We start from the raw sequence: 24589 nt of genomic DNA on the forward strand, positions 1-24589 counted from the left end.
CTGCATTGGGAGCACAGAGCCTTAGCCACTGGACCACCAGTGAAGTCCCCAGACATCTTAAGTTAATGATTTCAGTGTCTTTCTATGCATGGGAAGATGCAAGTCTGGGCTCACTGAAATTATTCCTTAGCTATGCAGAAACCATGTGCTAGGCCCTGTTACCTACCTTGAGATATATAGTGTTATTTCTCCCTTTTTTTTTTTTGCGGTATGCGGGCCTCTCACTCTTGTGGCCTCTCCCGTTGCGGAGCACAGGCTCCGGACGCGCAGGCTCATCGGCCATGACTCACGGACCCAGGCGCTCCACGGCATGTGGGATCTTCCCGGACTGGGGCACGAACCCGTGTCCCCTGAATCGGCAGGCGGACTCTCAACCACTGCGCCACCAGGGAAGCCCTTATTTCCCCCATTTTATTTACTGAATGTTAATGAGAGTCCCTTTTCCTTAAACTGGAATCCCCCGGAAGGCTTGTTGACACACAGAAGGCTGGGTCCCACCCCCAGGATGATTTCTAAGTGTCTAGGTTTAGGCTATTGCCTGAGAACTTGCATTTTAAACAAATTCCCAGGTGATGCTGACGTTACGGGTTTGAGATGCACTGAATTAGAGCAACATTTAATGTTAGTACACAAAGAACCCGTAAATTAGATATTAGCTTCATTTTTCCATGTAAATTAGGGTCCTCGGGAGCCTGAGAGGTAAAGGGGCCAGCTACGCCCACACAGGTACCAGGGGGTCTCATATTACAGACCTCTGAGGGCGGGCGGGACTTGGCCCCAGAGGCCTGGGGACAGCCCCTTAGGGAGGTGCAGCTCACGGTGCAGCTCGGCCAATGTCAACCAGCAAGGTCCGCTCTCCTGCCCCGCCTGCCTCCCTCCCGCCTCTCCCCCGCCGCCCCCGACCAGCCTGGCCGGATGCAGGACAGAAAACACGGTCTATTAGGCTGTGCCGGTGCGTCACCGGCTGGCGCTGGGCCAATGACAGCCCCGGGGAGTGTCGTTTCTTAGGGCCGAGGAGGTGGGGGCCGGAACTTCCTGCGTTTCAGCGCAGCAAGTCATTTCCCCGGGCCGGTGCGCCCCGAGCCGTGGGCCCGGGGCTGGGCCAGTACCGCTCTTCCCAGCTGGTTTTCCGAAGCGGGCGGGGAAGGACAGGGAGGCCAGGACCCTCCTCCGCGCCTTTGAACTAGTCGTGAGCCCCTGGGACGCGGTGTCCGCCAGGGTCCCGCCGGGTCTCCGCGGCCCCAGCGGTGGCATCGGGCTCTGGGTGCCCTTGATCCCGGGGAGACTGAAGTGCCACCTCGCCCCGGGCAAGGCGACGCGGTGCTAGGCTGAGCCCGCGATACCCGCCTCGGTCGCCCGCCTCTTAGGGCCCCTGCGTCCACGGGCTGCGATGGCGGCGGCAGCGCTGATGGACCCGGCGAAGGTGAGTGGATGGGCTTCAGGCCCTCAGCCGCTCAGCCCCCCACCCTCACGTGCCCGGCGCCGGGGTATCAAAGATGGGCGATGCCCTACGACTTCACTTCTTTTTCATCTTTCTGCTTTTGAGTCCCGGGTCTCCGAGGGTTTGAGAGGGCGAGCAGTCCCTCCCAGCCTAGGGTCCTGAATCCAGGCCACGGATTACAGAGAGCAGTTCCCATTTCTAAACTCTAGTGGGATGAGGTGGGAAAGGGTTTCCTAGGCACGGGAACCAGCACTTGCAAATGCCTGATTGACCTGGGAGTGTTCAGAGAGCAGGTGGGCTGAGGTCAGCCCTGGAATGGCGGGGTGGGGAGCTGGGGCTCTCTACTGAGAATGTTGGGAGCCACAGAAGGTTCAGAGCAGAGGAGGAAGATGATCTGACTTCGGTCTTAGCAGGGCCCTATGGATGCTGAGTGGAAAATTGACTGCGGGCTGAGGGTGAAGGCGGGGAGAGCAAGGAGTAGGCTGTTGCGGTACTGCAGCCCATGTGACTAGGGCAGGTGGCTGGAGGCCGAAGGAGCGACTGGATTCTAGGTGTGTCTTTTAAGCTAGTCTGACCAGATTTTCTGATGTGGAGGCCGACAAAGAAAAGAGGTGACGTGATGGTTTTGGGTTTTAGCAGGTGGAAGGATGGATGAACCGTCAACTGAGAAGGGGAAGTTGGCTGTAGGAGGAATTTTCAGTGGAAACAGAAGAAGTTAGGTTTTGGCCACGTTGAACTCTGATGTTCCAGGGACCGCTGCGTGAAGTTGAAGGTTGAGGAGCCAGACACACAGTTATGGTGTTCTGGGGAGACTTAGTTTAGGTTATGAGACACCAAATATACAAAGGGACAATTGAAAGACTATATATAAAATAGAACTCTGACCCACAACCTGCAGCAACCTGTCCAGGCAACCAACCCTCTTATCTACAATAAACAACCCAGGAAGCCATCCTGCTGAAAGTTAGCCTCGCAGGAAGCCAGATTGCCATCTCTAGTGACAATCCAGAAAGTTAAACAGTAACTTCTGTAACAATTGGCCCCCAAAGACCAGGGCTTAATAGCTCACAACTCCTCTAGTTTTTGTTCCTACTTCCAACAGAGGACCAACCAGGGAAACCAAATATGCACCCCTAACCAACCACATAGGATGCCCTGCGCCTAGTTAGCCTGCCCACAGCTTCCCCATGCCAACAGGGCGTACCTGAAGCCTTCCCTTTTTTTCCACTTCTAAAGCTTTCCCGCTCCTCTGCCTGCCTCTGAGTCTGTGCCAGCGCATAAGCGGTTGACTCTCTTTCTATAGCAAACTCAGAGTAATTAGCCTTTGCCGTTCTCATTTGGTTGGTCTTTATTTTCACAGTTAGAAACATCAAGGGACTTCCCTGGAAGTCCAGTAGTTAAGACGCCACGCTTCCACTGCGGGGGGGGGGGGGGGCGGGTTAGATCCCTGGTCGGGGAACTAAGATCCCACAAGCCGTGCGGCGTGGCCAGAAAAAAAAAAGAAAGAAAACAAAAAAAGAAACAACCAAGATGTGGCATCTGGTGTGTGGGCAAGGGTGTGTCGGATTTAGGAGGGTGAAACTTCGGGTCATGGTGGCAGTGATGTTAGGGGGAAGGGGGAGGGTGGGGCCTGAGAACTGAGAACGGGGTATCTTGCTGGCTTGTTTGGCATCATAAAGACAGATGAGGGAGAGTTAGTGTTCGTGGTGGTGGTTGGGCAGGGGGCTGTGTGTAGGGAAAGGTGGGTCTGGCAGGTGGCCAAATTTTCCTGGGGGCACAGATATGAGAAGGGGGGCTAAGGCTTCATAGTACTGGAGGTCATTTTTCAGTGAGGCCTGGGCTGGTGCTCATTCAGCCATCTTCGTTCTCACCAGGGCTTTGTGGACCCTTGAGGGGGCCTGGGGATTTTCAGTCGGGCTGGGGAATCAACTCAGGGGCAAATGGGGCAAGATGAGAGAGCCGTTAGACCCTGGTGGGTGGGGGGTAGGAGGACCGGAGCGGTTGGCTTTTGAATGAGTGACTGATGAAGGGACAGAAGAAAAGGGCCAAGGGCATCTGATGTAGTCCTGGGTGGCTTGGATTGAAGCCAAGAACGGGGCCGAGTGGGGAGGCCTTCACATCAAGGGTGGATGTTGCCCTTGGCAGTGGGAGCCACAGAAGGTCTGGGGCAGGATGGGATCATGGCTGTATTTGCCAAGAATTCTCCGGACTGCCAGGGAGGGGGCAGCTTCCTCCTCTACCCTTCCTTTGAGTTCTTGTGGCTGGACTAATAATAAAAGTAATATTAACAGGAGAAAAACGAATTTTAATGCACATGAAGGTCTCACAGAAATGGGACCTAAAAAGTGGCCACAGCAGGCAGCTTTTATACTTATTAGACAAGGAAACAATACATTTGTGAGGAACTGACTGGACAAAGAAACTTAGGTTTTGGGTGCCCAACTAGTGAAGAAGCTAAGCAAAGTTCGGGTTTCAGGTAGTAAATTAAAGAAGTAACAGGTTTTATTTACGTAGGTTTCTTGGCCCAAATTCCCCAACTTTGGCAATAAGGGTGTTCTTTTTTTTTTTTCTTTTTTAATGTTTATTTATTTATTTATTTGGCTGCGCCGGGTCTTAGTTGCTGCATGCGGGCTCTTAGTTGCTGCATGCATGCAGGATCTAGTTCCCTGACCAGGGATGGAACCCGGGCCCCCTGCATGGGGAGCGCGGAGTCCTAACCACTGGACCACCAGGGAAGTCCAAATAAGGATGTTTTTTATGTCCAGATGCAGGGAGTGCACTTTTTGCGTGAGAAATTTATTTCCTGTTTTCAGGGAGACAGAAAGGAGGGTCGGAGTGTCCCTTGTGTTGGCTGTTTCTTCAGTAACTTTAATTCAAAATAATCAATATGCCATTGAGAAACATTTAGGGGAGGCCTACCTCGGGTCTGACAGTTCCCTCTGAATCGTCCTCTGTGGAGAGACAGAATGGGTTAGTGGAGTCCTACAGTTCATTGAACCATTTTCTTAGTTCTGAGAACAGATTAGTTCAGTTAAACAGTTATACCTTATTTTAGGAGGCAGTGATGCAGGGGGGCTTCCAAAGCTAGGCCTATGTGCAAGCAATCAGGTATTTAATAGGAGACATTTCTAGGGAATCAAAAGAAAAACAAAGGTTAATGATCAGAGCAGATTATCAACCAGTTTATAGACCAGGATGCAGTCAGTCAAGAAGATTTCTAGATGTCAGGGTTGAAGCATCTTTTGCAGTTTGAAATGTCTCTGATGTCACCAGGTGTTCAGGAAAACTTTCTGAGTGGCTCATACAGTAAAAGGCACGAGGATAGTTTAAATGTGAGCCGTGGTGGCAATTTCTCTGAAGTTTATCAAGTCGTTTAGCTTCAATTTGCAGGGCTTCAGGAAAAGGGCAATTTTAGTTCTCAATGATTCCAACTCAATGATTCCACACTCAGTTTTAGTTCTCAGTGATTCCAGCTCAGAAGGGTGAGAAAAAATTGGAAACGTTAAAGAGTTGTAGCCAGATATTGGAGGAAACCAGAATAATTCAGGATCCAGACCAGTTTTCAGGCAAATAACAAAACCTCAATGAAAACTAATAGCACTAGAATCATATATACAAGTGTGCATTATAGTTTCTACTGAAACATAATTTTGTTCTCTAAAATCACTCTCATTTCTACCAAAGATAGCCAAATCAAGACGAATTTGTTTGCAGAGTAAGTCTAGATTCCATGAACTTGGCCTGATTATTTATACAGGTCCAGCAAGAATAGGGCTTAGCCATATAGGCTCTTCTGAATCTGCTTTGCTGGAACTTTTCATAAGGAATTTCCAGATTGAACTCTTAATAGCCTCTCGAGGCCAGGAAGCCACGTCAGACTTATCATCAGACTTGCCTGTGATACCTGTAGAATTGGGTGAATTCCTCTCTTGAGATCCCCCAAATATCCTGAGGTTCCTGTGCCTGTCAGAAGTGACCGTCCTTACTCACGTGGTAAGGCGCTGGGAACCCTGTTAGCAAGGTACCAGGATGCTTTTCCAAAGGCTTTGATTGGCCCATAAAGTCAATTTTGGGAATTCCCCGGTGGTCCAGTGCTTAGGACTCCTCGCTTTCATTGCCTAGGGCGCGGGTTCAGTCCCTGGTCAGGGAACTAAGATCCCGCAAGCCGCACAGCCAAAAAGAAAAAAAAATAATAATAATTTTAAAGTAAAGGCAATCTTAGTTCCTTCAAGCTGTCTGGTCATATCTGAGTCTACATGTGTCTCTCTCAAATATGACTTTCCAGTCAAAGCCGTGGCAAGATAACCAGTGTTTCTAATTGTGTCCTATTATGAAGAGAACAGATTCTTATTGAACTTATGCAAGTAACTGTATTGCTAAGAAAATAATACTCACAGAGAGTTTCTGAATTCTGGAGAGATCAGGTAGGGGGAAAAAGATAAATGTTTCATTTTTGCTTACAAAGGTATAATTTACCAAATTGCTGTAAATCTTTTTAAAAAAACTTCCTTGTATTTGGAAAACAAAAGGTTAAAAAATCAGTAATATTTTAAACAAAAAGTCACAAAAATTATAATCATATTCATCAGTTCATTCAATCCCATGTAATTAATTCTTGTTCTGCTCTGAGTCCAGTTCTTCCGTTAGTTCTGTCAACTTTGCCTGATGATTGAGGATGAGAGCAACAGTGATACTTCCATGAAGTTTGTGAGGTTTTTTTTTAAGGCTCATATGATTTGCCCCGTAAGGTGGATGCCTTGATCACTGGAGATTGTGGAAGGTATACCCAAATGGAAAACACATTTTTAAAAACCGTTTCTTTGCCCTTGTGAGGGCATCAGCTTTGTAGCAAGGGAGGGCTTCAATCCATCCGGAAAACATACATGTAATAATAAAAACATTCTGATAACCCATACGTAGTGGCAGTTGAATGAAGTACAGCTGCAGGTGCTCAAAGAGTCCAGAGAGAAAATGTCTGAGGCTTCTGGGGACAAAAATTGTTTTTCCCCAGGGTTATGGACTTGACAGGTCAGACATTGCTGGTAGGCTGCTTTTGCAATTTTATAGAAATCTTCCTGCCAATGTCTATTTAAATGCATCTTAAAGACACTATGGTGGGTGAAGGGATGCAAGAAAAAAAAAAAAATGAGGTTTGCCAGGGAACTGGGAAGAACCAAGTAGCCATCTTGGGTTTCCCGTAGCCCTGATTGTTCATTTAATTTACAGCTATTGTTTACCCATTTTAATTTCTCTTATTCAGAAGTAGACTGTTACCATGGTACAAGGACATCAGAATGGCAAAATCTGGCAATAGGGGTCAGGTTTTTTGCAGAAGCAGAATGGATTTTATCTTCATGTGCCACAGTCTTTACAGATTCTGTTGCTGCTGCCTTTGCATGACAGTCAGTGCATTTCCCTGATACCTGGGTTCAATCCCTTTAGTATGAGTCTCCATTCTGATGACAGATAACATTTTATGCCAGGACATATGTGACTTCAGAAATTTCACATAATTTCTGGAACACTTGGAATACATACCTATACAGACACAACATAAAGGAGACTTAACATGACTTCTTATGTGACAACAGTTTCCATATAATTTAACATATTAAATACACCTAATTAGTTTAATATCTTTTTATAAGGAGAGAGAATAAATCTTTGAGGGTATTTCAGAGGGCCCCTGAAATATCTCACGTCTCAATGTTAGTTCTAAGTCAAAAAGTTTTCATTTAGAATTTGATTTGGGAGAAGTTTGTCAAAAATATCAAAAAATATTTGACTTAAATAGGTCGCTGTGAAGCAATGCTTCGTTATCCACTTAACCAAAGTAATAATTAAAGACTTCTTAGGCAAATATAGAAGGTTATATAGTTCTGAGCAAAATTCAGGTCTTTTAATAGCAATAGGACTGGGTTTACTTACTGAATCAAAGACCTGATAAAGACATAGAACATAAGTAATTACTTTGACAAGACAGAAGATCTTTGTTTTTTTCTAGGCACATTACTTAAAGGTAAAGAAAAACCTTTCATAATCTCTTATTATCAAGAGCAGACCAATAGAAAACAAAAACAAACAACCAAAAAAACTTTGTTCTTTTAACAGAGAGAAAAACAAATTCCAATTTTGTACCAGTTTACTTTGATATTAAAACTTATTTACATAATTAAATTCATTCTAATCTTGTTCCGTCATGACCACACATAAAATTCCTTTCCAAAGAATCCTTTATTCACAAACTTAAAGTTGTCCATTTTAGTTTGTCCCTTGTTTTCTTTCCCATTTAGAACTAACCAGCTTTAGGACAAAATCACTTTCTTCTTCCTTAATAAAAATGTCTCCATACCTTTTCTTATCCCTTATTATATCTGCAGCTTTAATTAACATATATTAATTGGAATCCTAGTGAAAACAAAGAAGTAAACAATTGTGAAATTTATTAACATTTTGTGGTGTGACAAACACAAATACATTTTATAATTTCTAGAAACATGCTATTTCATAGTACAATCTTTCAATAAAGCACAAGATATATTTACTAGAGCTGAACATACTTAGTTTCTCTGTATCAAGAGCCAACAAGTAGGTGTAAACTTAGACTTGTTTAGAAACTAATGTTTCAATACCCTATCGTATTTGGAAATGATTTAGACATCCAGTTAATTCCCATCGTTTAAGTTAACGTAGCAAAACTCTAAGGGTATAAATTACCAAACAGATTTAGGAAACTATTTAAATGGACATATCATAAAACAATTATTGTCTAAAAGTTCACCTAAAAACTCATCACATTTATATCTGTTCAATTTATTTTTAACGATCAGATTACTCATGAAAATTTCATGAGACATTAAAGCAGTTAGTCATTATCTTGTTTGTTTGTTTGCTGACAAACTGCAAAAGAGACAACATTAGCCCGTTTGACTAGTACACCCAGGTAGAACAAAGGTTGTTTATCTACATTACATTTAATGCTAACTCTGAAGATATACCTGTATTAATTTAACCAACAAGTAGCTTTTATTTTCTAAAGATTATCTGAGGATATACCTTCAGGTAACTCTGAAGATATATCTGTATTAATTTAACCAACAAGTAGCTTTTATTTACTAAAGATTATGAGAAACGTTTGGGTTATTTTTTATTACATATTTGAGACTTTTTATATAAAAAAAGTCTTTATTTAAGCCAATTAAATAGATCTCTTTTACAGATTAATTTTGGCAGTGCCATCCAGAGGTAACATACACATATGGACATATAGATAAACTCAACCAGAGATCTCATAGTTCTTATTTTAAAACTTTAGTCATGAATCAGGTACAATAGAAAACTCACTAGTTTATCAGTAACAGTTGGAATGAATTAGGTTATTTGCTCAGCTAGCTAGTCTTTTATTATTTGTGTAGAAGACTTTTAAGATCTGTATTTGCCCTTGACAAGCAATTCTAGGGAGGCTGTGACTTATTAGAGTTTGAGCAAGAAAGTCCTTTTAACAGTGGGTGTTTGAAAAAGCCTCTCTCTCTTTTTTCTTTTAATTTCAGGTTTTACTGATTGAATTAGTCCAGGCTCAGGGTCAGGCTCTGTGGGCTGTGTTTACATTCAAATACATGACATAACTTGAAGGGACAGAGAAAGAAAATATGTTTTGGAGTATACTTGTCTATTATCATAGGTCTTAGGGTAATTATTATTAAATGTTTTTCTTAAGTAGAGGACAAGTTTGCACCAATATTCTGATCTACTGTAATATCTACAGGCATTTTGAGAGGACTAGGTGAGACCTTGGGACGAGTAAAGTTCGATGGGCTTTGACTTGTTTCTAGAGTTGTACTTCTGGTTTTGTAGAGCTTCATAAGACAAGCTTTGTAAGACAAAGACAGTTGTTTCTATAAATTCTTAAATATTGGCCTCCAGCCCATTTATTTTCTGATTATTTGTAGGAGAGCCTGGGAAATTGCTGAGAAGATGGGGTGATTTTTAAGAAGGAGAATTTATGTTGGATTTTTGTTTTAAGTGTAATTTCTGTTTTTTTTTTTTTATCATTCTCTAAGACTAGTCATTATACCTTTTTTTTTTCTTTTTATAGAGAATTTGGTCCTCCCATAAGTACCAGTATGACAGCTGTTTATTATGAGAGCTCTCAATTGTTTTTTTCCTTTTAAATATAGCCAATTTAAAGGATCTATCATCTGGCCATTGACAAGTAGGATCTTATATTTTCACATAGTGACTGAAGCCAATAAGTGTTTTATTATGGCTTAACCAAAGATGCAAGAGGCATCTTACAAGAAGAGTATATAGCCCTCACAAGATCCAAAAAGCCCACTCCCAGAATTAGTCTAAGAAGGTAGAACTCCTTTGTTGCTACAGGTGGTGAGAATGGTGTAGGGAAAATGGTGTCACCAGTGTTCCACAAAAATCTGGGGCGCCTCCAGCCATAAAACCGATAATTTATGGTATCCGGCAGGCGCTACTGGAATGGGACTTTTCCAGCACTAACAACTAATGAAGGTTGTGATGACAGAGGCCCGTTATGGACTGGGACGCCTAATGACAAAGTCCCCTGAGAGCTGGTATGGCCGGACAAAGAGCTTGGCCACCAGATGCACCCCAGTAAATGCACCTTCTGGATGGTAGAGACCAGAGACAGTATTCTCACTGGACACAAAGCCAAGCTCTGAGGACATAAAACAAGATGGAAGGAAAAAACCTCGTCTTTTTTTTTTTTTTTTTTTTTTAATAAAGAGCCCAGAGCAGGACTTCCCTGGTGGCGCAGTGGTTAAGAATCCGCCTACCAATGTAGGGGACAAGGGTTTGATTCCTGGTCCAGGAAGATCCCACATGCCACGGAGCAACTAAGCCCGTGCACCACAACTACTGAAGCCTGTGCGCCTAGAGCCCATGCCAAGAGAAGCCACCACACACAGCAACAAAGACCCAACGCAGCAAAAAATAAGAACCCAGAGCAAAGTTTGTCTAAACAGATGCCGGTCTGGTGAGAACTGCTAATTCACCAGTGTGTGAGGCTGGCTTGAACAGCAGGCTCATAGGGCCTATGCCTGTGTTCTGCCCTCTGGTTCTTCCTCGTGACAAACAACACGACAGACAGAGACAGAGAAAAACAGTGACCATCTCTGGGAGGTGAAGGATGAGGATTCCCAAGTCACTAATACAAGGAACTAACCAGCTCCACAAATATTTTCTCCTGCTAATCTAAATTTAGAGGCAGAGAAAGGGGAGTCTCACCACTTTCCCTCCCACCAGAACTTGCAGGCAGAGACCCGGGAGGCCGACTGGGTAAGAAATCTCATTACCTTCTGCAGTCTTTGTCCGATGCCCCGGATCTACAGCATCCTCAGGGCGGGAAGCAGGCTCCAGCCAGCCACCTGCCTGGCTCACCAACTGTCAGGAAGAGGGAAATTTCCCCCTCTGCCCCTCTTTTGAGATTTTGTGGCTGGACTAATAATCAGATTGACACAAGACAGATTAATAGGTGAAAAGGAAACAAATTTTAATTCCTGCTCATGGAGGTCTCATAGAAATGGGACCTAAGAAGTGGCCAAAGCAGGCAGCTTTTATACTTTTTGGACAAAAAAACAATAAATTTGTGAGGAATTGACTAGACAAAGAAACTTGGGTTTTGGGTACCCAATTAGTGAAAAATCTAAACAGAGTTTGGGCTTCAGGTAGTAAATTAAAGAAGTAACAAAGTTTGTTTATATAGGCTTCTTGTCCCCAAAATCCCTATCTTTGGTGATAAGGGTGTCTTTCTACCTCCAGATTGAGGTAGAAAGACACCCTTTTACATGAGACATTCATTGACTTTTACATGAGAGATTCATTTCTTGCTTTCAGGGAGACAGAAAGGAGTGTCCCCCTTGTGCTGGCCGTTTCTTAAGTAAATTTAATTCAAAATAATCAATATGACATTGAGGCACATTTTGGGGTGGCCTACCCTGAGCCCCAGCAATACCACGTAAAGAGTGACAGCGCATGGAGATGGCTATGATGTGGGCTGGGATGGGGAGGGGCTACAGCAACGATGGGGATGAAGTGGTGAGGTCCAGGGTTTGAGGAAATGTACAGTCCAAAGAGTGATATGCATGTGGGGAGGGCATGCGAGCTGTTGCCCCCAGGGCCCTGGTACTGGGGACTATGGGCCCATGTTCGTTTGTATCTGTAAGGCATGACATCGGCGACACTAGGGGCCCTGCACTTCAGGCCCAGAGCATTGCTGGCATTGCTGTGGGCTGAAAAGGCAGTCATAGAAGGCATGGAACCAGGGCCTGGGATCTCCTCTGAGTTGGGAAGCTGGGGAGGAGGGTGAACAGGGGATAGACAGGGAGTCCTGAGGAGAGAAGCTGATCATGGAATGAACTGTCCCCATCATGGCAGGACTGTGTGACCTTTGAGGACGTGACCATTTACTTCTCCCAGGAGGAGTGGGGACTCCTTGATGAGGCTCAGAGACTCCTGTACTGCGATGTGATGCTGGAGAACTTTGCACTGATAGCCTCACTGGGTAAGGCTTTCACACCCACCCAGGTGTCCTCAGCTCATCTCTGCCCATCCTCTTTTCCCAAGAAGAGGCTCTTTCCGTCCCACAGCCGGACCGTGGGCACTGCTTCCTTCCCCCCCACCTTTTTTTAAAAAAAAATTTATTTATTTTATTTATTTATTTTTGGCTGCGTTGGGTCTTCGTTGCTGTGTGCGGGCTTTCTCTAGTTGCAGAGAGTGGACGTTACTCTTCATTGAGGTGTGCAGGCTTCTCCTTGCAGTAGCTTCTCTTGTTGAGGAGCACGGGCTCTAGGCACGCAGGCTTCCATAGTTGTGGCACGTGGGCTCAGTCGTTGTGGCTCACAGGCTCTAGAGCGCAGGCTCAGTTGTTGTGGCGCACTGGCTTAGTTGCTCCGTGGCATGTGGGATGTTCCTGGACCAGGGCTCAAACCCATGTCCCCTGCATTGGCAGGCGGATTCTTAACCACTGCACCACCAGGGAAGTCCCCCTTTCCCCCCTTTCTGGTATATGTGCGGTGGGTTCCAGAGCTCAGCTGTGTGCAGGGTCCCACGCTGCCCCCAAGCAGCCCCAATACGTGCTGCCCTGAAGCCTTGTGGAGAAGGGTCCCAGAAGGAAGACCAGTGGATCCCATCTGACTCAGCCACTGCCCGCCTGGGTGATCGTCCAGATCTATGACAGTTCTGTTCTGCTCTTTTCCTTTAAAACTAACATTTCCTAAGGCCTGACTGCCAGGAATTCTAGGCACTGGTGGTTACTATTTGCTATGACCACTGAGATGTTCCTGCTAGACCTCCCTTGTGTGTTCCTTTTGTAATATTTTGTTTTCTTTCCTGTGGTCTGTTGTGGGGTAGTTCACCAGGGCAAGTGCTGGCCCCTTACCTGTCCTGTCTTTCCCTTAGGACTTACATCTTTCAGGTCTCATGTAGTTGCCCAGCTGGAGATGGGGGCAGAGCCCTGGGTGCCTGACCGAGTGGACATGACGTCAGCCATGGCAAGAGGGGCATATAGAGGGCCTGGCTCAGGTAAGTGAGAGATGGGGGACCATGTGACATCACTACTGTCTTCAGATCATACCTGCCACTTTTCTCGTGTTCATCGTTGTTTTGGTGCCAAAGCCTTCTATCTCTTCTACCTTTCCTTTCCTGTTCTTGACACATTGCCTACTTGTCACTTCTGCTTTGACTTGGGGCCCCTGGCTGTGTCCCTCACTGTTTCCACAGCTCCCTCTGCAGCACTCTCCAATGTGGACCTGCACTTAATATGTCATGCGATGTACACATTTCCTCTTATAGTCCTTGAACACCAGCTAGCCAGTTGCAATCAGATTTTCCTGGGCCTGAACACATCCTTCTGCACAGTCTTCATGGGTTACCAGCAGCCAGGGCTCCCCTGAAAAGCCTTTGTAGAGAAGTGAGGAGGAGACTTGCCTTTCCACCTGATACTGTGCACATCTTTGTGTCCTTGCTTCTGGTAAGGCCTCCCCTATTTCGTGACCTTACCAGGCACAGCACATTAGAGAAGACCATTCCTTATCCTGACCTCAGGCCTTTCATCTTGCCAATAATCCCATGGACTCATTCCTGTATCAGACTTGCATTTGTGATTGGGTTGTCACCAGCATTTTTCTACTTTCAGATTTTTGCCATGGAACAGAGGGTGAGGAGTCACCTGCTGAGCTTAGTGTTTCTGTAGAAGTGTCACAGGACATGAATCCCAAGGTGGTTCCATCCACCCAGAAAGGCTACCCCTGTGACCTGTGTGGCCTACACCTGAAAGACATTGTGCACCCAGCTGAACACCAGGCAACACATCCCTGGCAGAAACCACATGTGTGTGAGGCATACAGGAGAGAGTTCAAGTTCAATGCCAACCTTCACCAACCACAGATGCAGCAGAACGTGGACAAGCCTATCGCAAGGAACGAAAGCAGCGCCTCGCTTGTGAAGAGCTGCAGAGATGACACATCAAAGAAACCTTTCACACTGAGGGAGAGTGGGAAGGCCTTTGTGTCCAGATGTGGTTTTCTCCAGCACCAGGTCACTCCCCGTGTAGTGGAGCCACACCACAGCTCCGAAGGCGTGGTGGATTTTCCCACTATGCAATGCCGTAAGAAGCGCAGTGAATTTCAGAACGCTCTCAGTGACAAATCCTCACTTGTTCAGCAGAGGACCCACACTGGAGAAAGGCCTTATGAGTGCAGCAAATGTGGGATATTCTTCAGCTACGCCGCTGGCCTCTTTCAACACCAGAGAGATCACAATCGAGGAAAGCCTTATGAGTGTGGTGAATGTGGGACATTCTTTAGCCAGCAGTCCAGTCTCATCAAACATCAGAGAGTTCACACTGGTGAAAGCCCTCATGTGTGCAGCGAATGCGGGAAATTCTTTAGCCGAAGCTCCAATCTTATTCAACATAAGAGGGTACACACTGGAGAAAAGCCTTATGAGTGCAGTGAATGTGGGAAATTCTTTAGCCAACGTTCCAATCTCATTCATCATAAGAGGGTTCATACAGGTAAAAGTGCTCATGAGTGCAGCGAGTGTGGGAAATCCTTCAACTGCAACTCCAGCCTTATTAAACACTGGAGAGTTCACACTGGAGAAAAACCTTATAAGTGCAATGAATGTGGGAAATTCTTTAGCCACTTTGATGGACTTGTTCAACATCAGATAGTTCACACTGGTGAACGACCCTATGGGTGCAGCGTTTGTGGGAAAGCCTTCAGCCGAAGCTCCGACCTCATGAAACATCAGCGAGTTCACACTGGTGAACGGCCTTATGAGTGCAGTGAATGTGGGAAACTGTTTAGCCAAAGCTCCAGCCTCAATAGCCATCGGAGACTTCACACTGGTGAACGGCCTTATCAGTGCCCTGAATGCGGGAAATTCTTTAGCCAACGCTCCAGCTTCAATAACCATCGGAGACTTCACACTGGTGAGCGGCCTTATGAGTGCCTTGAATGTGGGAAAACCTTCAGACAAAGTTCTAATCTGAGGCAGCACCAGAAAGTTCACAAACCAGATAAGCCATATAAGTGCAATGAATGTGAAAAGGCTTTCAGCCAAAGGTCTACCCTCATCCGGCATCAGAAAATTCACACCAGAGAAAGGAGTTCAGAGAATGTGCACCCTCCTTCTTCTGCACGACAGCACCCACTAGAGATTAACTCTGAGAGTGGTCTTTATGAGGGAGCTGTCAGCCAGAAGTTGAACCTTGTTCATCCAAATATCTATGCTGGAGAGATTCCCAATGGATGCTAGATATATTGGAAGCTTTCTGGAGCAGGGTTGCATTTTCTGACCACAAACTTTGCCAGAGTTTTTCTCACTGCTAATGTCTGTGGTAGAAGTCGTCTCAGTTCTACCCACTGGCAGGTCTCCAGAGTGTGCATCAGCCACTTTCCTGTGCTCACAAAAGACAGGCCTCTGTTTGCTCTTTCCAGGAGGGAATCATGAGTAGCCTGAGGCCATGGGAAGATGTCATTCCCTCCCCCTGTGACTGGTTTAGCTGTGGACATGACCCATCTTTGGCCATGAAGACCTGAGCTGGGTTCTACTGGCAGCTTGCAGAGGTTTCCCTTTTTCAAGGACATTTGTTTATCTTGTATGATGCTCATGATGGATTCATCCAGCTTCCACCTTACCCATCTTAACAACTATTTACTTTACATTGCTCTGGTTTGGGTGATAAGAGCCTTATTGATAAAGCCACCTTTAATCTTCCGTGTTCTGATAACTGTGGATTGGGTTGAGAACAGAATTAAGGTCTACCAAACCAAAGGGGTCTCCAAATTTATTGCCTCAGGGAAGAGCAGGATGGCAGAGCGCAGTTTTCAGTCCAGATTTGGCCTCGTTTGTGTTGCTACCCAAGGCATCCTAGGGAAGCTTGTAGGGCTTTGTGGGCCTAATGTTGTGGTCTGAATGGCATGAATTTTTGTGAATCAGCGATTACTCTGAGGAAGGGGAGGTTGTGCAACCTCCAGTGCATCTGGAAGCAGCCTGAGTTGGGCCCCTTGTTTACTGGGGATGCCTCCTATTCCTTAGCACTGTTGAGTAGACACTGTTTACCTGGCCCCTGCCAAGGAGTTATATGCCCTTGATGTCTAATGTTCCAGTATATGTCACCTACTGTAAGACTTACTGGGTCCAGTTGGCAAACAAGAGGGAATGTACCTGTTCTAAAAGTGCATCCACAAATGTTCCCTTAAATGTGACTGTGCAGGATTCAGGATTTGCAGAAGTTCTCAGGACCTCCAGACCTCTGTCCTTATGACTAAGGTCACCGGCAGAGCAAATTATCTAAAGGTTTTGTGGAATACTGCAGGCTCTCTGCATTATTCATGTCAAAGCCATTGCTGGGTTGGCAGGAAAATGGGGACTAAGAGAAGGTAGATCCTGTACGCCAGGGATGAGGCATTTGTGACATAGCCAGCCATCTCTGCTGCCAACACTTGAGGAGAGAGGTAGTAGAATCAATATGGGGTTGCCAAATCTTCTAGTTTTCGAAAATGAGTAGGAGATCAGATTTTTATGTGCAACAATTTCTTTTAATGCTTTGTTGAGATATAATTTTCATGGAATAATTGGCTGTATGTATTTAATGTGTACACTTTGATAAGTTTTAAAATGTGTATACACTCAGGGAACCAACACCACAATTATGATAATGAACTTATCTATCACCCACAAAGCTACCTCATGCCCCTTTACTATCCCTCCTTGCCTTCCCCAGGGAACCATTACCTACATCCCAAGGAAACCATTGATTTACCTTTTTTTCCACTATAGATTTGTTTGCCTTTCCTAGAATTTTATACGATTGGAATCATAAAGTATTTGTACTCTATTTTTGGTCTGTTTTCTTTCATATAGCATAATCATCTTGAGAATCATCCATTCTGTGTGTATGAGTAGTTCATTCCTTTTACTGCTGAGTAGTGCTCTGTTGAATGAATACCACAGTTTTTATGCTTTTTTTTTAAATTAAAAAATATCTCATAAAATACACAACATAAAATTTACTGTCTTAACCATTGTTAGGTGCACGGTTCAGCGGTATTAAGTACAGTCATATTGTGCAACTATCACCATTATTCATCTCCAGAGTTCTTTACATTTTGCAAAACTGAAACTATACCCATTAAACAATAACTCCCTATTTCCCCCTTCCCCAAGCCCCTGAAAACCAATATTCTATGCTCTGTAATGGAATTTGACTACTCTAGTTATCGCATATAAATGGAGCTATATATTGTCTTTTTGTGACTGGCTTATTTCACTTAGCATAATGTCCTTAAGTTTCATCCATGTTATAACATGTGTCAGAATTACATTACTTTTTAAGCTGAATAATATGCCATTGTATGTATATGTCATATTTTGCTTATTCATTCATCCCTCAATGGATACTTGATTTATTTCCACCTTTTGGTTATTGTAACTAATGCTGCTGTGAACTTGGGTGTACGAATCTCTCTTTGAAACCCTGCTTTCTATTCTTTTGGGTATATACCTGAAAGTGGAATTACTGGATCATATAGTAATTATATTTTATTTTTTGAGGAAAAAAAATTGTGTTGTGTTTCCCACAGTGGCTATACCATTTTACATTTTCAGCAAGTGTTCTACTTTTTCTACATCGTCACTAACACTTGTTTTTTCTGTTTTTTGTTTGTTTGTTTTGGATAGTATCTATCTTGATGAGTATGAAGTGGTATCTTGTTTTGATTTGTATTTCTGTAATGATTCATGATGATAACTATTGTTTCATGTGCTTACTAGTCATTTGTATATCTTCTTTAGGAAAATGTCTATTCAGGTCCTTTCTCCATTTTTGAATTGGATTGTTTGTGTTTTGATGTTGCTGAGTTTTAGAAATTCTATATACTGGATATTAATCTCTTATTAGGTTTGTGATTTGCAGATAATTTCTCCCATTCTGTGGGTTGCCTTTTTACTATGTTGATAGTGTGTCCTTTGATACACAAAAGTTTGAAATTTTCATGAGGTCCAAGTTGTCTTTTTTCTTTTGTTGCCTGTGCCTTTGGTATCATATCCAGAAAATCATTGCCAAATCCAAGTTATGAAATTTTCCAATGTTTTCTTCTAAGAGTTTTATAGTTTTGGGTCTTACATTCAGGTCTTTGATCTATTTTGAGTTAATTTTTGTGAAAGGTAAGGGTCCAGCTTCATTCTTTTGCAGGTGGATATTCAGTTTTCCCATTGATTGATTTTGTCAAAAATTATTTGACCGTATATGGGAGGGTTTCTTTCTGGACTCTATTCTATTCCATTTATCTATACTTTTTTCTTTATGTCAATACCTCACTATTTACATTAATGTGGCTTTGTAGTAAGTTTTGAAATTGGAAAATGTGAGTCCTGCAATATTGATCTTCTTTATCAAGATTGTTTTAGCTATTCAGGGTCCCTTGAGAATCCATATGAATTTTAGCATAGATTTTTGTTTCTGCAAAAAAAAAAATTACTTGGATTTTGGTAGGGATTGCATGAAATCTTTAGATTGCTTTGGGTAGAATCGACATCTTAACAACATTCAGTCATCTAATCTATGAATGTGGGATATGTTTCCATTTATTTGTCTTCTTTAATTTTTTTTCAGTAATGTTTTATGGTTTTAAAATAAAGTTTTTACCTCCTTGGTTAAGTTACTTCTTAAGTGTTTTACTCTTATTGATGCTGTTGTAAAAGGAATCGTTTTCATAATTTTCTACTCAGATTGTTCATTGTTCGTATATAGAAATGCAACTGATTTTTCTGTGTTGGTTTTGTATCCTACTTTGTTGAATTAATTTATTAGTTCTAATAGTAATTTTGTGGAGTCTTGAGGGTTTTTTAGATTTAAGATTATTTCATCTGTGAACAAAGATAATTTTACTTATTCTTCTCCAATTTGGATGCCTTTTATTTCTTTTTCTTGCCTAATTGCTCTGGCTAGAACTTCCAGTACTATGTGGAATAGAAATGGTGAGAGTGGGCATTCTTTCCTTACTCCTGATTGAAAAGCTGTTAGTTCTTCACCATTGAATATGATATTAGCTGTGGGTTTTTTATACATGGCTTTTATTATGTTGAGGTAGTTTCCTTCTATTCCTAATCTGTTGAGTGTTTTTATTGTGAAAGAGTGTTGAATTTTGTCAAATGCTTTTTCTGCAGCAATTGAGATGATCAAGTTGTTTTCTCCCTTTATCCTGTTAATGTGGTGTTAGATGATTTTCATATGTTGAATGATCCTTGCATTCCAGGAATAAATCCCACTTGAACATGGTGTTTAATCCTTTTAGTATGCTGCTGAATTCTGTCTGCTAGTATTTTGCTAAGGATATCTGCAACAGTATTCATAAGGGATATAGGTCTATACTTTTCTTGTAGTATCTTTTTCTGGCATTGATATCAAGGGAAATGAATTAATGTGTTATCCTTTAAGTTTTTGGAAAATTTTTGACAAGGATTAATGTTAATTCTTCCTTAAATGTTTGGTAAAATTCACCAATAAAGCTTTCAGGTCCATAGCTTTGTTGTTGGGAGGTTTTTGATCACTCATTCAAATGAATGAATTCATTGAATCCTCTCATTCATTTTGCTTAGTAGTTACAGTTTTATTCAGATATTCTCTTTCTTCATGGCTCTGTCCTGATAGATTTTTTGTTTCCAGGAATTTGTCTATTTCATCTAAGTTATCCACTTTTTTTCATACACTTGTTCATAGTACTTTTGTAATCCTTTTTATTTCTGTAGAATCAGTTGTAATGTTTGTACTTCTATTTTTGTTTTTAGTAATTTATGCCTTTTTTAGTCATTCTAGCTAAAGGTTTGTCAATTTTGTTAATCTTTTTTGAAGAACCATCTTCTGGACTCGTTGACTTTTCTCTATTGTTTTTCTAGGTGTGCTGTGCGTTTTGTTTTCTTTCATCTCTGATTATTTTCTAACATTCTCTGTGATTTCTTCTTTGTTCCATTGATTGTTTAAGGGTATGTTGTTTAATTTCCACAAATTTGTGAATTTTTCAGTTTACCTTTTATTATCAATTTCTATCTTCATCTGGTTGAGGTTGGAGAAGATACTTTGTGTAATATCTATCTTTTAAAATCAATTAAGCCTTAATTTGTGGCATAACATGGTCTATTATGGAGATGTCCCATGCACACTTGAGAAGAATGTGTTTTCTTCTGTTGTCAAGTACAGTATTACATACATTTCTATTAGATCTAATTGATTTATTGTGTTGTCAAGTCTTCTGTTTCCTTATTGATTTTTTTTGTCTGGTTGTTCAATACATTATTGAGAGTAGAGTATTAAAGTCTCCAACTATTACTGTAGAACTGTCTATTTACTCTTTTAATTTAACTGTCAGTTTTTGCTTCATATAATTTCTTGGTCTGTTATTAGGTGCATAAATGTTTATAATTGTTATATCTTCTTGCTGCGTAGAACCTTTTATTGCTATATGAAATATCTTTTGGCTCTTGTAACTTTTCTTTTTTAAATAAAGTCTATCTTGTCTGCTATTAGTATAGCCAACCTCACTTTCTTTAGTTATTTGCATGGAATATGTTTTTCCATCCTTTCACTCTCAACCTACTTGTGTCTTTGGATCTAAAGTTAGTCTCTGTAGTCAGCATATAGTTGGGTCATTTTTATTTTTTTAATTAATTTATTTATTTTTGGCTGTGTTGGGTCTTTGTTGCTGTGCACAGGGTTCCTCTAGTTGCGGTGAGTGGGGGCTACTCTTCATTGTGTTGCACGGGCTTCTCATTGCAGTGGCTTCTCTTGTCACCAAGCATGGGCTCTAGGTGCGTGCACTTCAGTAGTTGTGGGTCACAGGCTCAGTAGTTGTGGCTCACGGGCTCTAGAGCTAAGGCTCTGTAGTTGTGGTGTACGGGCTTAGTTGCTCTGCCTCATGTGGGATCTTCCCGGACCAGGGCTTGAACCCGTGTCCCCTGCATTGGCAGGCAGATTCTTAACCACTGCACCACCAGTAAAGCCCTAGTTGGGTCATTTTTTAAAAATCCATTCTGTCAATCTCTGTCTTTGATTGTAGAGTTTAATCCATTTACATTTAAAATAATTACTGATAAGAAAGGATTTACTTCTGTCATTTGCTATTTGTTTTCTATATGCCTTATAGCTTTTTTTTTGTCCCCTATTTCCTGTATTACTGTCTTCTTATGTTTTTGATTTTTTAACGTGAATATTTTAATTCCCTTCCCATTTCCTTTTGTGTATATTCTATAGCTATCTTCTTTGTAGTTATCATGTGGTTACCATCCTAAAATTATAACACTATAATTTGAATTTATACCAGCCTAACTTCAATAACATACAAAAACTCTGCTCCTATACAGTTCCATCTCCAACCCTTTCAGTTATCGATGTCACAAAATTACATCTTTATATACTGTATATCCAAAAACAAAGAATAATTGTTTTTTAATGCATTAGTTTCTCAAATAATGTAGAAATGAAAAAATGGAGTTATAAAGTTACAATAATAGTAGTTTTAAAAAATGCCCAACGTATGTACCTTTACCAGAGATCTTTATCCCTTCATACAGCTTTGAGTTAGTCTAATGTCCTTTGATTTCAACGTGAAGGACTCCTTTCAGCATTTCTTGCTGGGCAGGTCTGGTGGTAACAAACTCCCTTAGATTTTGTTTATCTGGGAATTTCTTAATTCTTCCCTCCCATTTGAAAGACAATTTTGCCAGATATAGGATTCTTGTTTAACAGATTTTTTCCTTCAGCACTTTGAACATAACGTACCCATTGCCTTCTGGCTTCCAAGGCTTCTGGTGAAAAATCTGTGGGTAATTTTATCGAGTATCTTTTGAATGTGCCAAGTCACTGCTCCCTCATTTCTTTAAAGATTTTTTTTCTCTGTTTTTTGACAGTTTGATTGTGATGTGCTTTGATTTGGGTCTCTGAGTTCATTCTTGGAGTTCATTGAGCCTCTGGGATGTTTATATTCATATCTTTCATCAAATTTGGGAAGTCTTGAGTCATCAATTCTTCAAGCTATCTCTCTTCCCCTTTCTTCTTCTTCTGGCACTCTTTGGTGATATTTCCATTTTTCATTTCCATTTCCATGTCTTTAGTTCTTTGATTATCTACAAGACAGTTGTTTTAAAGTCTTTGTCTAGTAGATCTGCCATCAGGTCTTTTTAAGAGACAGTTTCTGGTGATTTCTTTTTTTCCCCCTTGAATGGGCTGTGCTTTCCTGTTTCTTTGTATGGCTTGTAATTTTTTGTTGAACACTAGACATTTGAATCTAATAATTTGGTAACTTTGGAAATCAGATTCTTCACCTTCCCCAAGGTTTGCCTTTTTTTTAAATTTATGTTTTTATACAGCAGGTTCTTATTAGTCATCAATTTTATACACATCAGTGTATACAAGTCAAGCCCAATAGCCCAATTCATCACACCACCACACCCACCCCATCCCCCCCAGCTGCTTTCCCCCCGTTTGTTCTCTACATCTGTGTCTCAATTGCTGCCCTGCAAGGTTTGCCATTTTTATTTAAAATTTTTTTTTAATTGTTGTAGGCTGTCTCTGCTGGTGATCAACCTGAGGTGTAAACTTAAGGTCTTCTCAGGTCTTTTCTGAGCTTGTGCCTTTACATGTGTCATGACTTTCTAAATTCCCCTGTATATGTGATTGCTTTGAAATGTCTTAGCCCTAAAAATCTGGCTTCCAAAAGGAGAAAAGAGAAAAATGAAGGGGGGAATATGTGCTGGTGCAAATCCCCTGGAAGTTGCTTCAACTGGAGAGGGAGGGGCTTTCAACAATGCAATGACGTTTACACAAATGGTTGCGCACTTCTGTGTCTTCACCTCTGCAGTCAGAAGCAGCAATAGATCAGAGCACAAGTCCTCAATATTTAAAGAGCAGGGTTTCACCCATGTTCCCATCAACTGCGTGCAAGCTGCTCCAGGGACACATGCAGAACTGCCAGCCATGGGGCAAGTGTGTGGGGGATGGGTAGCTGTTACAGTGCTATGGGCTGAAATTGACCAAACTGCAATTTAGTGTCTTCAGCTTTCGTCTGGAAGTTGTAAGCCTTTGAACAGACCCCAGAGCTCCAAAATAGGTATGTGAGATACATTTTGTCAATACAATTGTCTAGTTGGGGAGACAAGTTCCTGATGCTTCCTGCTCTACCATCCTCCCAGATTCCTTAATCAAATGCACCGCAATTTTTAAACACTTTCTTCTGTTAAATGACATACAGGTTTTTGGCTATTACAAATCAAGCTACTATGACCATGAATGTACAGGTCTTCATATGGGCCTATGCTTTTATTTCTCTTGTGTTAATATGTAGGAGTGCAATGCCTTTGTCACAGGGCAGGTGAATATTTAAAAATTTTGCAGACTGCCAAATTGTGTTCTAAAGTGACTATACCATATGTGTTTCACCCAGCACTGAATAAAGAGTTCCAATTCTTCCACATGTTCACCAGCAACTGCTATAATCAGTGTTTTTAATGTTTGCTATTCTAATAGGCATGTAGTAGTAGAATCTCATTGTGGTTTTTACCTTGAATTTCTGTAATGACTCATAATTTTGAGCATTTTTTATGTGTTTATTTGCCACCCATGTATCTTCTTTGGTGAAATGTCCATTCATATCTTTTGCCTATTGTTAAAATGAACATTGGTTGATATTTCTATTTTCATTAACAGGAATACATTGAAACTGCAAAGAAATTTGTTGGAATGTCAGTCATTTATCAGTGACGTCAGTAATTTATTTGCTTAATGGGGTAAAATTTTTTGAGTACTGAAAGAATATTTCCTTGCAATTCTGTGCTGTACCCAACAGACAAAATACACCTTTAAGTTTAATCTGAATTATTAACATACTCTCTACTTTCTTAAATCTTCACATGAAACAATAAATCAAGCTCTGAGTTGTAGTGTTTACCACACAGTCAGTTTCAAGCTACAACATGATGTCTGTGAATGTGAAATTAGGGCAAGGTGTGTAGTAGCACAGCATCATATTCTGTTTCTACCATACGGGGATACATTAAATATAAATACTTAAAGCATGGATAATAGTAAAACGTAGTAAAATAATGAATGATGAGTTTTAAGTATCTCTTAGCTTAAAAAATCCAGCCTTACTCAAGTCTAAACTATACATATTTAACATGTAAAATTTGATACATGTTTCTACCTATGAAATTAAAGGTTTTTCTTGAGCCCTTTGTAATCTCCCTCTGTACTCATCCATCTGCTGGAAACCACTGATCTGCTGTCTGTCACTACATATTTGTTTACATTTTTTTCAGAAAAATTACATTAATCAGGGAGCAGTTTAGGTAGGCAGTTAGAGTTCAATATCCGCTATGAAATTGCAGGCAAGCTGTCTACTGGGGTTGTAGTCTCTGAAGATTTGCCTGAGGCTGCAAGATTCAATTCCAAGGTTTTTTTCTGTTGACAGGAAGCTTCAGTTCCTTGCCACATGGGTCTCCATAGGAATGATCATGATGGATACTCTCAAATAAAGCAAGTGATCCAGGAGCAAGAGAATGCACTAAGAAGGAAACCAGTGTCTTTTATAACCTAAAATGGAGGTGATTTGCCCTCACTTT

At 41.9% G+C, this 24589-nt stretch overlaps 1 protein-coding gene across 3 annotated transcripts; it reads left to right on the top strand.

Moving 5' to 3' along the window:
* The first annotated feature begins 1060 nt into the window (after window positions 1-1060).
* Window positions 1061-24329, top strand: ZNF792 (zinc finger protein 792). Of its 3 annotated transcripts, none has more exons than XM_030874639.3 (4): window positions 1061-1423; window positions 11846-11972; window positions 12869-12991; window positions 13605-24329. In XM_030874639.3, the coding sequence occupies exons 1-4, from the start codon at window positions 1391-1393 to the stop codon at window positions 15227-15229; spliced, it is 1908 nt and encodes a 635-aa protein (XP_030730499.1). In that variant the 5' UTR covers window positions 1061-1390; the 3' UTR covers window positions 15230-24329. The 3 variants fall into 3 exon arrangements, with proteins under 3 accessions (XP_030730499.1, XP_060144760.1, XP_030730501.1); XM_060288777.2 differs by having other exon boundaries at window positions 11888-11972; XM_030874641.3 differs by lacking the exon at window positions 11846-11972.
* Window positions 24330-24589: the final 260 nt, after the last annotated feature.

This window comes from Globicephala melas, chromosome 19, assembly GCF_963455315.2.
Source record: "Globicephala melas chromosome 19, mGloMel1.2, whole genome shotgun sequence".
NCBI lineage: Eukaryota > Metazoa > Chordata > Mammalia > Artiodactyla > Delphinidae > Globicephala > Globicephala melas.

Coding starts and splice junctions, on each gene's coding strand:
- ZNF792 (XM_030874639.3), top strand. CDS start 1,391: ATGGCGGCGGCAGCGCTGATGGACCCGGCGAAG. Junction 1,424..11,845: donor CGCTGATGGACCCGGCGAAG/GTGAGTGGATGG, acceptor CCATCATGGCAG/GACTGTGTGACCTTTGAGGA. Junction 11,973..12,868: donor TGCACTGATAGCCTCACTGG/GTAAGGCTTTCA, acceptor TCTTTCCCTTAG/GACTTACATCTTTCAGGTCT.